Source organism: Pimephales promelas, chromosome 12 (genome assembly GCF_988280905.1).
Source record: "Pimephales promelas chromosome 12, fPimPro1.hap1.1, whole genome shotgun sequence".
In the NCBI taxonomy this organism is placed as follows: domain Eukaryota; kingdom Metazoa; phylum Chordata; class Actinopteri; order Cypriniformes; family Leuciscidae; genus Pimephales; species Pimephales promelas.
Genome location: NC_142780.1, coordinates 10111371 through 10128363, shown reverse-complemented (window position 1 = coordinate 10128363; position 16993 = coordinate 10111371). Strand labels below are relative to the sequence as shown.

Below are 16993 nucleotides of genomic sequence, written 5' to 3'. Positions count from 1 at the left end.
CAACTGCAGAGCACTCTGAAGTTTGAGCTGGCCCAGGAGAACTTGGTATTTATAGTGCTCGCTGAGATGAGGGTGACTATTCATCAAGTTGTCAAGCGCCATCTTCAAAAGTGCAAAATCACTTTCTTTGCCACTCTCGAAAAAAGGAAGTGTCGGTTTGGGAATGCCATAAGATGTAGCAATCAAGGTCTCCATACCCGGGTAAGTCCATGGTGATGCCATCTGAACTGGTGATGCAGCTGTAGGAGGTGGTGGTGCCATTATGAAACTTGTACTGGTAGTTGGAGCCCCTTGGTACTGAGACGGGAGACTAGTTGTGACAGAAGATCTTGTCATCGGCAACACTCCACCTTCCTGAGTAGTTACCATGGAGGGAATGGGAGCAAATGAGACGGGCGCAGATGGAAGTACAGAGACTGGTACTGCAATCGGTGCTGTGCTAACAGGAACACTGATTTGGGCACTTGTGACGGGACTAGCAGATGGTGCCAATACCTGATAAGGAACAGTGGAGGAAGATGCTACCTGAACTGGCGCTAGATTTGGTTGCTGTACAGGTGGGTACTGCATGGGAACCGATGGCACCAGAGGTGGCTGTTGAGTCAATGGTGATGACAGAGGTAACTTGGAGAATACAGCAGGAGCTGACGTAGACAATGATTCATTGTTCGTCCCTGTCAGGTAGGTCTTTACAAGACTGGCAATGTGTACCTCCTTCTCGAGTTTCTTCAAGCGCCTGCGTCTCCCCATTTCTCTAGCTATTCTCTCTTTAGCCAAATGTGCTTCCTCCTGTAGTCGCTGTCCTTCTCTGGCTTGTGCATCCAATGCTGCTGCTTCTAAGTCAGCTTTCCTTTCTTCTTCTATTTCCTGTTGCAGATCAGCTAGCTCCAATCCTTTGATCTCCTCCTCTAAAGCCGCTTCTTGTATATCAGACGTACTTCGAAACAGATGGAGTCCGTAAGATAACCGAGAGGACCGTCGTGACTGTGTAGCTGACCGATAACTTGTCAAACTCCTAGCCCTGGTTGACTGAGCCTGGTCTGGTTGTCCTACAGGCGTAGAGGAGGTTTGGACCACAGGCTGTTGAGAGGGCAGAAGAGTGACTTCGTACTGGGCCAAATGTGCAGGTGGACGGGTTTCTCTCTTGGGTCGATCCAATGACTCCAGCTGCTGACCTTCAGTTGATGACTCCATAGTGTCGAGGAAAACCCTAGCTCCGGCTCGAAGGACCAATGTAAAGTATGGACTAGTGGTTCTTTGTAGGATGGGAACACTACAGAAAGATTCCGGCCAGAGAATCCTTTATCATCCTTTTATTTCACAGACCAGGATGCCAATATACAAGTTTGCAAGTGTATCTGCTGTGTGTGTGTGTGTGGTCTAAACAGAAAGAAAGAAAAAATAAATAATGAAATGATAATAAACAAATAAAGAATACTATAATATACTTATTGTCATCATTCACAACAGTATAGTAATGAAAGTAATAGTTAACATTAATCCAGTACAGAATACGTCACTATATGCCCTTTTATGGTGTACTACTGCACCTTTAAGTGACTATGCAAAATATAACATTATATCGCTATAACGCTGTAGCATCAAATAAACAGTAAATGCTGCATCCGAACACGGAATTATATGTCTAAATATACAACACAAAGAGGTCTATATCGACGTATAGATGGGCTAATTATTTACCCACAGAAAACATATTAACTATTACAGCACGCTCTGTTTCATGACTACACAAATCACACAGAATAAACGAGTTTGAATGAACATAAATAAAGTTCAAAGCATAGTATAAACATACAACAGTAGTCAGAACTTACTTGTTTTTCATAAAACGCACACAAAAGTAAAGGAAGGGGTCTCTGAGAATCCTCTCATCATCTCTGAGCGCGAATAACTGAGGCGCAAATATCTGAGGCGCGAATAACTTAGGCGCGCGCATTCCTTTCCAGGTGCAGTTCACGTGATGGAGCGCGAGCGCACTTAGGAAATATCAGCGCTGAACAAATAGGCTTTCAGACAACATACATACATAATAAACACCATATTGTACATAATAAAAGTTATATTTTCATGATAAAAGAAGTTAAGAACACAGTTAAGTTAAGTTAAGTTAAGTTAAGAACATAATGATACTCAAGAAAAACAAGAACATGTCTCCATCACAACACTCTTTACAGTAGTTTTAAATTTATTAATGGACATAAGGGTTTCTAACTTTAGCTCTTTTTGTAGATTATTCCACCCCCAAGGTGCTAAATAAGAGAAAGCAGTTCTTCCCAATTCGGTTGCAACTCGTGGCACGTTAAAAAGCAACCACTTCGAGGAGCGTAGCTGATAGGTACCGGAGCAGACAGAGAGGAGGTTACAGAGGTACAGTGGAAGTTTGCCAAGTATAGCTTTATAAATAAAGATATACCAGTGCTGTTGTCGGCGAATTTTAAGTGATGTCCAACCAACTAAATCATAAAGAATGCAGTGATGGGTGAGGGACTTTGTATTTGTTATGAATCGTAGTGATGCATGGTAAACTGAATCTACATGGCGCAAGATGGAAGATGCAGCATGCATGTACAATATATCTCCATAATCAATTACAGACAGAAAAGTAGCTTCCACAAGTTTCTTCTTAGCACTAAAAGTAAAACAAGATTTGTTTCTAAAATAGAAGCCAAGCTTGACTTTAAGTTTCTTGACTAAAACAGAAATATGTTCATTAAAGGAAAGCTTTTCATCTATCCATATCCCCAAGTATTTGTATGAAGACACTCTCTCAATTGATTTCCCATCTAAGGACAAGAGGCCACAGTTGTCAGGTAGTTGTGTTCGAGCTTTTGAGAAGACCATAAACTTTGTCTTCTGTGTATTTAAAACCAGTTTTAGACTGAATAATGTGCTTTGCAATGCCTGAAATGCAGTCTGAAGTTCCTGCACTGCTGCTAAAATGGTGGAAGCCTGAGTATAAATCACTGTATCATCAGCGTACAAATGTAATTTGGCTTGAACATCTCTATCCAAGTCATTTATAAAAATTGAAAACAGAATGGGTCCTAAGATTGATCCTTGAGGGACACCTTTGGTTATCTGAAGAAAATCTGATTTATAACCTTCAGCGTAAACACATTGAGTACGATCAACAAAGTAATTTTGGAACCATGCAACAGCCTTCTCACTTAAACCAATTGACCGTAATTTTGTCAATAACAATCCATGATCTACTGAATCAAATGCCTTAGAAAGATCAACAAATAATGCAGCAGCATGTTGCTTCTTATCTAAGGCCCCAATAATATAATTTATCACTAATGTAGCAGCAGTGATAGTGCTATGGCCACTTCTGAACCCTGACTGAAAATTATTTAAAATGTTTTGGTCAGCTAAATAGTGTTTTAACTGTACATTCACAAATGATTCCAAGATCTTTGACAAAGCAGAGAGTTTTGATATTGGACGGTAATTATTCAGTTCTGATGGGTCTCCACCTTTATGTAAAGGGAGGACATAGGCTGCTTTCCAACTTTTGGGAATAGAGTTGGAAAGAAGACTCAGATTAAAAATATGCGCTATAGGCTCAGCAATAATATCAGCTGCTACTTTTAACAGAAAGGGATCCAAATTATCTGGACCTGCTGACTTTTTGTGATCAAGATCTCTGAGGGCTTTATAAACTTCTGATACTGAAATTGGTTTAAAATTAAAAAATTCCAGATTTACATTTTCAGATGCTGACATAGCAGGGCATGGGACAGATTTATTTACGGTTTGATCAAATAAGAATCCAGCTTGAATAAAGTGTTTATTAAACTGATTGACTATGGCTGCTTTGTCTTTTATTTCCTCTGGACCACTGAGAATCTGTTCAGGGAGGTTTGAGGTCACACATGTACCCGACAAAGATTTAACTGTTTTCCAAAACTTTAAAGGGTTGTTTAAGTTTTCTGTGATTGATTTCAGATAAAAGTCAGATTTAGACTTTCTAATCATCAAAGTACACTTGTTTCTTACAGTTCTAAATGCAGTCCAATCAGCAGAAGAGTTGGAGAATCTAGCTTGTGCCCACATTTTATTTCTTAAACAGATTAACTCTGATAGGCTGTCTGAGAACCAATGGTTGTCCTTACCACTGATCCTAAACTTTTTGATTGGTGCATATTTATTTACAATGGAAATGAAAATTGAATGAAAAAAATCCCATGCCATTTCAGCATCTGAAAACAAAGACACCCTATTAAGATCACTGTGATACAGATCATGCAGAAAAGCCTGTTGTTCAAAGTTTTTAAAATGTCTTTTTAGGATGATGCGTGGTTTTGCCTTGGGGACTTTTGTATTTCTTACACAAGCGACTGCACAATGGTCACTGACGTCATTACAAAATACGGCAGTTGAGGTATATTTATGAACTGAATTTGTTATGATTAAATCAAGGAGAGTAGATTTTATTTCTGCTTTGGGATTTATTCTTGTTGGTTCATTAATAAGTTGCACTAAGTTTAAGTCATTACACAAGTCTTTAAAACAATCAGAGCTCCCAGAAAGCCAGTCCCAATTCATATCACCCATAAGAATAAATTCAGAGTCATTAATTTTATGTAATATTTTGGATATAGTTTGGAAAGCATCCTTTGACGCAGACGGAGGTCTATAGCACCCAACTACTGTAATAGCAGCGTCTTTTGAGATATTCACTTTCACGGTCAGAATTTCAAACTGTTTAGCTTTAGTTAATGACAGGGTTACAGAGCTTGTAAACTTAGATTTCACATATATGGCAACCCCACCTCCTTTGCCAACCCGATCAGTTCTGTAAACTTTAAAACCTTCAATAGAAATAAGTTCATCAGACACCGATTTTTTAAGCCAGGTTTCAGAGATAATAATGAAATCAGCATTGGTTATATTAGCCCAGATCTTAATCATATCCATTTTAGGGACAAGGCTTCTAACGTTTAAATGTATAAAACCAAGGCCATGTCTGCTTTTGAATTCTGAAGGAGTGGCCAAGGATTGTAAAGTGTTAGGAAGATCAGGAACAGGACCAGGATTGGGGTGAACATTACCAGATAACATCAATAAAAGCATAATCATACAACGTAGTTTTTGTTTGGCTGGGTGATGTTTGTCACCTCTTTCCTCTATGAACTGAGAAAAAGAGTAATCCGAGACAATAAAATGATCATTTAACAGTAGTAGCTTCTGGAAATGCAGGATCTTATTAGTTTGTGAATAATTATTTTGGTTACACAGGTTGATTTTCTGGTGGTGTATCTCATGATGATTTGTAAATGAAGTTGAGAAATGACCATAATTTAAGTGTAATAATATACTGCTTCTCATTTTGGGCTTGTCAAGTTCATCTAGTACAATACTGGACTGTAAAAGTATGAAGAGTATAAACAGATGCATGATGTCAAGTTACCAGGCTTGGTTGAAGACAGCCTTAACACAAGACAGCAGATGAACAGTACCTTAGAGTCAGAAAGTCAAGACTACAGGATGGAGGCTAGCAAGGAGACTTCCAGGTGAAAGCTGGCAAGCAGAGCTAATAGCAGCAAATTAGGAGAAGGGCTATCAGTAGCAGGCTAGCAGCAGGGCATCTAGAGGTTGGCTAGCTAGTGGGACTAGCAGTAGGACATCCAGGTGGTAGCTAGCAAGGGAAGCTAGCGGCAGGGCACCCAGATGGTGGTTATCAGGAACAGGCTAGCAGCAGGGCATCCAGTTGGTGGCTAGCAAGTGGAGCTAGCAGCAGGGCATCCAGTTGGTGGCTAGCAAGTGGAGCTAGCAACAGGGCATCCAGGTGGTGACTAGCAAGCAGAGCTATCAGCAGCAGGTTATGAAACAGGGCTACCAACAGCAGACTAGCAGTAATGTAAACCAGTAGCAGGGTAGCAGCAGGACATCCAGGAGGTGGCTAGCCGGGCTACTGACAGCAGACTAGCATAATAGATCATGCAGGTGGTGACTAGCTGCAAAGCTAGCTGCAGCAGGCTAACAAGCAGGGACTACCTGTAACAGACTGCTTAGCAGGATATCCAGGTGGTGGCTAGCAAGCAGGGCTACCAGGTAGTCAATGTCCAGGTTTTAAGTTCAAATTCAGCCTTATTCACGATTAAAATAATCCCAGTATGGAGGAAAATGTCCTGTTTTTCGAGAGTATACTCATTTGAGATTAAAAGACATAAAACATCACAAGAAAAAACTTGAATCTCGAGTTCTCAAACACTGAGATCCACACATGGGTGGAGATCGGCTGCCATCTTGGATTTGCGCTGCCATCTTGGATTTGCCAAGATGTAATCCAATTGTTTTTTATAAGGAATGGTATCGAGGATTAGTTCACATGATATAAAAATAGAAAATGCTTGTTTATAAATGAGTGGTAAAGAAGTAAATCAAGGATTAGTGAAGAAATTCTCCGGAGCTACAAACACAAACAACCGATCGCACGCGCATGCGTGAGATGTTGAACGTTTTGTTCTATTAACTTTGAAAAGATGATGATGTCGTCAATATAAACGAAACAAATCTTCCCTCTTAAATCAGACAGAACTCTCTCTATCAGACGCTGGAAGGTAGCAGCAGCATTTCTGAGCCCATACAGCATAGACTTCAATTGAAATAGCCCCTTGGTGGTGATAAAAGCAGTTTTTTCCTTACTCTGTTCCTCCATCTCCACCTGCCAGTATCCAGACTGAAGATCCAAGGAACTAAACCAAGAGGCTCCTTCCAAGGATTCAAGGATGTCATGGAGCGTCCGCCACTGTCTTGCTGTTCAGCCTCCTATAATCCACGCAGAACCTGTGTGAGCCATCAGGTTTGGGGACAAGGACCACCGGTGAAGACCACGGCGAGAAAGAAGGTTCGATAATATTGACTCGCAGCATCTGATCTACTTGCTCCTCTATAATCTGCTTTTTAAGAGGAGACACTCTGTACGCCTGGGATTTGAGCGCTATGTCATCACATAAGGTGATTTTGTGTTGTACAATTGAGGTCTTACCCAGGTTGTTGGAGGGGCCAGGCAGATCTCAACTTCAACAACTCCTCCTGATTGTCCGAGTCCCACATAGTGCTCTCGGGGAGAATGGAGAAGAGTTCTGGAAGTCTACCTGTGGATGGTATCGCATAGTATAAATTCAGCTTTGCATCCCTACGAGGAAGAACTTGACCCGCCGGGATCACAGGACCTGTTGGCATCTGTGATGGCAAGAAAGAGTAATAGGTGTTTCCTTTTTCAGATCTTAATCCATATCTGCCTTGTCCCACTTCCAGGACTGCTCCCGTGTCCCTCAGGAAATCCAAACCGGCAATAAGAGGACATGTGAGGTGAGTGTCTTTTAGGATATAAGTATCCAAACTGCATTCTTGGTCATGCCATTGAATCCTAATCTTTTGCAGATCTCTGGACTGGTGAATCGTGCCGTCCGCCATTATGAACCTCTGTGGACTGGAGATAACGACTGATGGAATCTCACCTTTCAACTGTACCACAGGCTTTCTTGCATTAACGTGTATGTGCTACCTGTGTCTAATACAGCCTTCACTTCTTTGCCGTTCACTCTTACAGGCACCATCAGAAGAGATGACACTGGATGGGGTTGTGCTAGTGTTACTCCAGCCAGGTTTTTGTGAGAGGTACGTTCAGCCGATTTCTTGTTGGTCTTTTCTTTACTGCTCTGAGTGCTGAATTTTTGCCAGTAGTCTTTGGCTCCGATGTGGTCCTTTTCCACCATAGAGCCAACCTTCACCAGCTGCTCAACCGAATTGACGGTTCCCCTCATACATCCCGCAACCCTGGGCTTGATGTTGTTTAGGGCTGAAACAATTCCTCGAGTTACTCGATTACAAAAATTCCTCGAGGCAAAAAATCTGCCTCGAAGCCTCGTTAAATTCCTATGACGCGCACTTTACGCGCACGCAGGGATCTGATTGTTTCAAACGGACCGTTGTTCAGGAAGCACACCATAGCGCATTATACATTTGACTTCATAAATGGCAGAGAATGTCTAAAGTTTGGGATCATTATATGTTTATAAAGAGAGAGAACAAGATGCAATGTGTCTGCAAAGTATACCTGGCAGGGCTGCCAACTCTCACGCATTCATCGTGAGACTCGCACAATTGAGCCAATTCTCACTCTCACGCCATACCCCCGATTTCTCAGGCTGAGGTGTCCATCCCTTCGGTCAAATGCCTGAAAGATGAGTTTGTCTATAGATCTACCTGTTGAGCCACTCGTGATCGACTAGTTTTACCGCCGCATATTAATTCGCAAGTTAAAATATGCTGTAATCTAGTGCGAGCGCGCATGCGAGATGTTGAGCTCCTAATCGCGGCTCGCGCACGACGGCAAAGAGGTAAGCGAGCGCGTGCACCCATGTCTCTCTCACGCGCCAGTCAGACCAATTGCGGCAATTCATCATGCTTAAACTTTTATGTAGTCACGCAACAAAAATTTCAGCATACATTCACACTGTATACACCGGGACGTGATGGAGGAACAAATATTGTGAGACATACACACATACACACACTCTGATGTTTGTCTTGAGATTACATATGAAAAAGTCTGACTCTTATTTATAATTTTTTTTTTCCATTTATTATTTTATAAATTGTATACATTTGTATACCTGTTTGGGTTGATATTTTATATTAATTTATTTTTTGTTTCCAGGTGTAATCCAGGTTCTTCCAGGTGTTGTTTCCAGGGTAATTTGTAGAAGGTGCAATCCTTATTTTGTAATGTTGTATTAAGAAGACAAAACTGGCCAAATGGTCTTTACTATTTAAGTTTGTATTCAAAGTTTTACATGTTATGGGATACATGTAACTGCTTTTACAGTTAATTGTTTTAACTGTATTGTTATATAATTGTTGGCACTGGCACTTATAAACACTAAATGGGTAAAAATTGCAATAATTAGTTGTGGAGCCAAATGTTGGAGTTGGAATAAATACCTGTATTTTTTTTTTTTTTTAAAGAAATAAAAGCCAAACACCTTATCATTTTTGTAATACATTATTTGTTTTGGTTGCTTAAAAACACACAAACAAATTATCCGATTAATCGATCGATTAAGTGCTAGATTAATCGATTACAAAAGGAATCGATAGCTGCAGCCCTAATGTTGTTAAGTATACGATTTACTAAGTCCTCCTCAGATATATCTGGCTTCCATTTCAGACATAAGGCCCGGTAGTCACATGCAAAGTCCCTCAGACGTTGTTGTGGCTTTTGAACCATTGTCCTCAGCTTTTCCTCCACTTCTGAGATGTAATCGTCTGAAAGAAAAGCAGTCATGAATGCCTCTTTGAAGGATTTTTCAATCCGTTACCTTGACCTTCTCCGCTTTCCACCAACTCAGAGCAGGTCCCTTCAGCACTGTGCTTAAGGTTCCTAGGAGTTCTGCACTGGGAAGGGGCCGAATCTCTAGGAAGTTCTCACATTGTTCAATAAAATTGAGCACCTCCGCCGTATCACAAGAGTCACCAAAAGAGGGGAATTCGATGCGGATAGGAGGTCGGGCACAGAATGAGGATAAACCTGCCACTAGTGAGGGGGTAAGCAGATTAGAGTGTCTATCATACATAGGATGTTGCACATCATAAGTTGCATTGAGGGGTGTATGAGTGGGAATTTTCGCTCCAGATACTCTAGCTGGGGTCGGTGGTTGTTGGACAGTGGAAAATCGGGAGGTATCTGGATAATGGGCCTGTAATCTGGTGAGTGTGGGAGTGCTAGTGAGCCTAAATTTTCTCATTTGACTTTCCCATTTCGCATCTCTCCTCAGAAAACAATTTGTCACAGCCCTTTCTAATTTTTCCAGAGCATCGGCAACATAATCTTCCAACTTTGCCAAGCTAGAATCTACAGCCTGCCTGAAACTTGTTTCCCGATTTAATGTACTGTCCATTGACTGTTTGAAATCTTGTTCTATGGTTTGTACTTTGTTATCAAGGGCCAATAAATCAACTTTACATTGAGTTATTTCTGCTTGCAATGATTGTACCATATCAACAGTTTGTGTACAACTCCCATCATCATCATCATCATCAGATTGTTCTGCATCAGAAAGGTACAATGAACTAAGCATTGAAGTTATTTCAGCAGTAGGATTACGTCTAGTCCCAAAAGAGACAGGAATACAAGTAAGATCTTTTGCTTCAGTATCATTTGGGACATTTTCAAATGTAACCAAGTCATCAGCAGTATCAACCAATTCTGTAACTGTATCGGTATTCACCACATCCATCTTGAAAAGAAAAAAACAACAAAACAACAACACAAAGTGTTAAGTGTTAAGTTAGATTAAGTCTTTTCTCCCCGTACGGGCCACCAATATGTAACGCAACGCTCAGCCTCACTTGAATGGCAGGTTACACCTCAAAATATAATTAGGGGGAAAAAACAGACAGGAAACTGACATTGAATCAACGTGGAAACGAAGTCTCTCATAACATCGAAACAACGTTGATTTTGCTCATCGAATTAACCTTGAACCAACGTCAGATGCAGCATTCTTCAAAGCTAAATGAAAATCGAAAATTGGATTGCTTTCATAACGTTGAAACAACATTGATTTCAAGTTGATTTTCCGTTAGTTTTGAACGAATGACGTCTGACGTTGGTTCAACGTTAATTCGATGAGCAAAACAATGTCAGATCAACGTTGTTTCGATGTCATGTTTCCACGTTGATTCAATGTCAGTTTGCTATCTGGGAAAACCTTTATATTTAAGTGAAAAATAAACTGATTCCCAGTGAAAGCAAAAAATCAACAACAAGATGAATGAGTCAGCAAACAGGGGACGTCCTCCGGACGTTGCGAACGTCTAATTAGGTCCGGGATCTGGTCCGGTTCATAACGTTCGCTGGGGGACGTTCGGAGGACGTCCGCATTTGGTCCGGTTCATAAAGTTCGCTGGGGGACGTTCGGAGCACGCCCGCATTTGGTCCGGTTCATAACGTTCGCTGGGGGACATTCCGAGGACGTCCGCATTTGGTCCGGTTCATAACGTTCGCTGGGGGACATTCCAAGGACGTCCGCATTTGGTCCGGTTTATAACGTTCGCCGGGGGACATTCTGAGGACGTCCGCATTTGGTCTGGTTTAACGTTCGCTGGGGGACATTCTGAGGACGTGCACTTTACATTTTGACATGGCTAGTGCAAATAAACCATAAAAACATAAGAAGTGTTGGTGGTGTAACAGACTTTGTTGAATTCTGTTATGACGCACTAATTCTGGAGGTACTGGCGCTCATTGTATATGCAACGTATTTTTCCCTTCGGGGCTTGCCGTAGTTAGGCATGTGTCATGCGCACGGTATGTACTAGAGTGTCGCGGGTTCTAGTGAGAGTTGGTGATCTGACAGGTGAAGCAATATAGTGGAGAAGAGTTCCAAAGTTAAACGGCTACCGTTTATTGTTTTCTTACTTCCAAGTGTTAGGCGAACCCTGTTTAAACGCTCGGTCACATTGGTGGCAGCGGTGTTGTTTTGATTTATTTGCGTTTACGTGATCCAGTGTTTCGGCGGGAGTTTAACTAGTTAGTTTACAGTGAAAAGAGTTAGCACGCGCGGGTTTAACGTCGACGCGGCCATCATGTGGTGTAAAGACGAGGATGATGATTTCTATCTGAGACGGGACCGCGACAAGATCAACAGGCACGTGAAAATCGAGCTGCCGCCGCCGTTCTCAGGCGACGAGAAGCAGAGCTTTCTGTGCTGGGCGCGCCAGTTCGAGGTCGCCGTCAGAGCGCTCACAGAGGGGGATGGTCCTGCGTCGGTTAATTATGAGCTAGTGAGGATTCTGCCGACACGTTTAAGCAACGCAGCATTTCTTCTGTGGGACAGCCTTCCTAAAACTGTTCAGGCTGACTATACAGCTGTAAAAGAAAGACTGAAGGAGGCTTTCGGGCAGAGGCAGTTTATGGATCGCTTCAGAGCCAGTTTATTAGCCCGCCCTCGTGCTCCACGGGAAAGTTTGGAGGTGTATGCGGCAGAGATAAGCAGGTTAGTGGACGAGGCTTTTCCTGAATATGGCGACAATGCCCAAAGAGAAGAAAAGTTTCGTCGTTTCTTGGCTTGTTTGGATCCTGTGCTCAGAGCTAAATGACATTAACAGGGAGCAACAGATTTGGAGGAGGCCGTGATAATTGCAGGTCGGTGCGAAAATGCCAGAGACTCGATAAAGACTGATTACATGCCTGTTAATGCTGCCTATGCTAATAATGATGGTGGTGCAGTGGCTGCTGTTCACTCTGTGGCTGATAATGGAGGACTATATAGAGCAGTGGATAGATTAACAGAAGAAATGAGAGATATGCAAATGGAGCTGAGGCGCTTGGGTGATGAAAACCAAAGACTGAAATCCAGTGTGAGTCCTAGAGCAATGGATGAGTGGAATGGAGGCCGCTCTCAGCCGAGTGGAATGTGCCAGTGTCTCTGCGGGGGCCGTGGATGCCAGTCACGTGTCTTTGACAGCGCACGGAGGGGCCGTTCACCTGAGAGGAAATCATTCCAACATTTTGGGCGCACATCAGGTATGGATGTTCGTGGTCATAAAGACTCATACTCTGCTCAGTCCCCTGCAAGACGCAGCCCTAGCCCCGGTCCTCGCAGCTGGAACAGCGCTGAGGATGACTCGAGAAAGCGGGGAGTGCGTTTCATGTCTCCTGGCGGAGTGGAGCACCGCAATGGGCCGGGAAACGGATTTTAGCTGATGTTGTGGCCCAAACACCAGCTATGTTGTCTGTGGGCCCTGTAATGGACAATGTTGATGATGGTGACTCAATTTCAAAAAGCGTCAATGTGATTGTGGATGATGGCCAGGAGCTGGTGTCGTACGTGAGAGGAATAATTGAAGGTGTGGAGGTTCAGATCTTAGTGGACTCTGGTTCCAGTGTATCTCTCATGAGTGCCGATTTCCGTATGTCAATTCCATCACTTCGCAATCGGCCATTGAAAAAGGACTATGTGTCAGCCCGTGCTGTGAATGGTCAAATGCTGGATACACTCGGCACCATCACAGTAACATTTCAACTGGGAATTGAGTCATGGCAGCATGTATTTCATGTGATAAGAGAAACCACACAGACTGTGTTGCTGGGCTGGGACTTTTTGTTGAGGAACCATGCTTTACTGGACCTCGGCCGCGCCGAGCTACAACTGTGGGACATCTCAGTTCCTCTCCTTACCAGCAAAGATTTTGTTCCACTGTGCTGCAACGTGTCACTGGCCACCACTATGAACTTGCCACCTCTCAGTGAGTCAGTTGTGGCAGTTAAAGTGTGTACACCCAATGCAGTCCATTTGGCTATTGACTTTGTTGGCTATCTGGAACCCAATGTCGCTGAGTCTTCTGGTCTCGTGGTTGCTCACACAGTTGGCATGGTTCACAACGGACTGACAAAAGCTCGGGTTTTGAATCCTACCGGACAGGACATTTCATTGAAACAAGGTATGCACCTGGGTGAGTTTTACACAGTTAATGACTCAGATGTTCAGCTGTTTCATGCTCCAGTTGGCGTAGCTGCAGCGACTTTGTCCAGGGTCACGCCTCCTGTGTCGTTGGATGAGTCACCTATTTCTGAATCAGAGAGAGCTGCGCTTTCAGCATTGCTGTTGGAATACAATGACATTTTCAGCTCCTCCAAACGGAATTCCAGTAGATGTACACTGGTGAAACATCACATCAGAACTGGTGAGCAGACTCCTATCAAACAGCGTGCATACCGTGCTTCCCCTGAAAAACGTGCCGAGATAGAGAAACAAGTGGCTGGCCTGTTAGAGGATGGAGTTATTGAGGAGAGCTGTAGTCCCTGGGCGTCACCAGTTGTTTTGGTGAAAAAGAAGTGTGGCACATGGCGTTTTTGTGTAGACTACAGGCGATTAAACAGTGCGACTATTAAAGACTCTCATCCTCTACCCCGTGTGGATGACACACTGGATGCGTTATCAGGCGCAGTGTGGTTCAGCACGCTATATTTTTCCAACGGTTACTGGCAAGTGGAAGTTGCTGAAGAGGACAGAGAAAAGACGGCCTTTACAACAGGACAGCGCCTCTATCAGTGGCGGTCCATGCCGATGGGCCTATCCAACGCCCCCGCCACGTTTCAACGATTAATGGAGCTTGTCCTCAGAGGGCTCCCGTGGCACATCTGCATGGTATATCTCGACGACATTTTAATTTATAACAGGACATTTGAAGAACACCTGTCTAGCATGAGAGAGGTGTTTTCAAGAATCCAATCAGCTGTTTTGAGACTAAATCCAGGCAAATGTCACCTTGCCAGAGATCACGTGGTCTTTCTTGGCCATGTCGTCTCTCGAACCGGTCTTCAACCTGATCCAAAGAACACAGAGAAAGTTTTGAACTGGCCAGTTCCCCATTCTCCTTCTGAGGTGAGAGCCTTTGTGGGTCTATGTTCCTATTACAGACGATTTGTCAAGGATTTTTCTAAACTCGCTGCTCCACTAAACCATCTCGTCGGGAAAAATGTGCCCTTTGTGTGGACTGATGAGTGCGACAAATCATTTAACCTTTTGAAAAGTGTGTTGTCATCCGATCCTGTAGTAGTGTTGCCTGACTTCAGTGTGCCTTTCAAAATCTACACTGATGCATCCAACCTGGCCGTCGGTGCAGTTCTTGCCCAGGACAGAGATGGACTTGAACATGTGGTCGCATACGCCAGCCGGGCATTGAATTCCACGCAAAGGCGTTGGTCCACCTTTGATCGTGAGCTGTGGGCTATTGTGTGGGCAGTAAGGGAATTCAAGCATTACATTGGACTTGCCTCATTTACCATTATCACAGACCATAGACCACTCTTGGCGCTTCGCCGTATGTCCATTGATGATGATCCAACAGGAAGGAGAGGGAGGTGGATTCTGGAGCTTGATCCGTTGAATTGGGTCATTGTACACAAAGATGGAAAACAACATAAGAACGCGGACGCGCTTTCTCGCCGCCCTGAGCCACCTGGCCCTAGCGAGGCAGAGGCCAGTGTTAAAGAGGTACTGGAAGTGAATGTGGTGAGTTCTGGTCAAACAGATGACATTACACGTTCCTCTGAAGTCACTGATTCGGCAGGAGATGCGACCGCTGTCAACGCACATGACAATTCAGATTGCATGTCCTCCATGAATGTTTTGTCACACAGCTTATCAGACATTAGGGCAATGCAGCATGCTGACCCTGATATTAAGACTGTGTTAAGGTTGGGTGATGCAATCCCAAAGACCATCAAGGAGAAAAATTCAAGAACCTTCTCGGTGCTTACGGAAGCTTTGGACTGAATTCAACCGTCTTTCTGTAATTGATGGGCTGTTATGCCGCTCAGTTTTCTGTCCCCTCACGAGTGGCCCTGTAGTACAAATGGTTGTACCCTCTGCTCTGATATAAGATATTCTTTTGCAGCTGCATGGGGCCCCAGCTTCTGCCCATTTCTCTTCAGAGCGTGTGTGGGAACGGGCAAGACAATTTTGTTACTGGCCTTCTATGTACAGGGACATCAAAGCATGGTGTGAGCAGTGCAAGGCGTGTCAGACACGGCGCGGTCCGGTTCCTGCCCTCTGTGCACCAATGGGGGGGTCCCAGTCAGTACGGCCATTTGAAAGGGTAGCTATGGACATCTTAGAGCTGCCTGTGACTTCAAAGGGAAACCGGTATGTGCTGGTTGTGGAGGATTACTTCACCAAATTTGTCAACCTGTATGCCTTGCTTAATCAGTCAGCACAGACAGTAGCACGTTGTCTGTTTGAGGACTATGTTCTGATTCATGGCGTTCCAGAGACTTTGCATTCGGACCAGGGTCGTCAGTTTGAGGCAGAGGTGGTCCAGAATCTCTGTCTTCTGCTTGGCATTAAAAAGACACGCACCACACCCTACCATCCGCAGTCAGACGGTATGGTTGAGCGATTTAATCGGACTCTGATTGATCAACTGGCTAAGACTCTTTTGACCTATGGGGGGGGGAAGGGACGATTATGTGAAACATGTAGCTTTCGCTTACAACACAACGACTCACTCCAGCACTCGTTTCACACCTTACTTCTTGATCCATGGTCGGGAAGCACGGGTTCCCTGCTGATGTACTGTTACCCACCCGTACTCTTGTTCCTCGGATGTCAGCATCACATGCTGAGTTTGTTTCTAAATTGCTGACAGAACTGAACTCTGCCTTTAGCAGTGCACGGATGCACAGTGAGGCAGCTCATGACCGTCAAAAACTGTATCATGATGTAAGATTGCGTCACCAGCCCTATGATGTAGGTGCCATGGTGTGGCTCCACAATCCGGTGGAGGGTCGCATGAAACTGGCACCCCATTGGAAGGGACCGTATAAAATAGCGCAAGTCATGGATTCATGTGGGGAACAAGGACTGACTTACCGGATTATAGATCCTTTTGACTCTAGTGAGAGGGCACAGGTCGTACATTACAATAGGGTGCGGCCTTACACGTTGCCTTTTTCTCCTCTGTCACAGGACCAGACGTTGTCAAATGTTCCAGACTCACAGCCTGAGTCTCTTTCCATAGAGGCAGGAGTTTCTGGTGGAGAGGAGTGCTTTTCTCCCCAGAAAGATCTGAGTGCTTTGTCTGACTCACCATGTTCTGTTAAGGGGTCTGAGCAATACATGAGTAGGACTGGAAGAGTTCATAGGCCTCCGGGCCATTTGAAGGATTTTGTTTTCTATTGAAGTAACTGTATACCTATGTGTATGGGAGAGTGCAAGTTGAATTTGTTCTATTGTGGAGCCTGTAGTTACAGAGGAAAATAGTGTGTTCTATCAATAGGCTTGTTACAGTACCAGTAATATGCTATGTACTCTGTTTTGTGGTTTTTTTTTTTTTTTTGGTACACAGCTGTTTTTTCATGACTGATGATGTTACTATTCTGAAACATAAACGGGGACGTTTATTTTGTGAGGGGGGGACGTATGTAACAGACTTTGTTGAATTCTGTTATGAC

General features: G+C 43.6%; 1 protein-coding gene across 1 annotated transcript; it reads left to right on the top strand.

Annotated features, from left to right (window-relative positions):
• Positions 1–11622: 11622 nt before the first annotated feature.
• LOC148976942 (uncharacterized) lies at positions 11623–12738 on the top strand. The gene is given in 1 exon segment (XM_089118174.1): positions 11623–12738. A coding segment is annotated over 1 exon segment (1116 nt).
• Positions 12739–16993: the final 4255 nt, after the last annotated feature.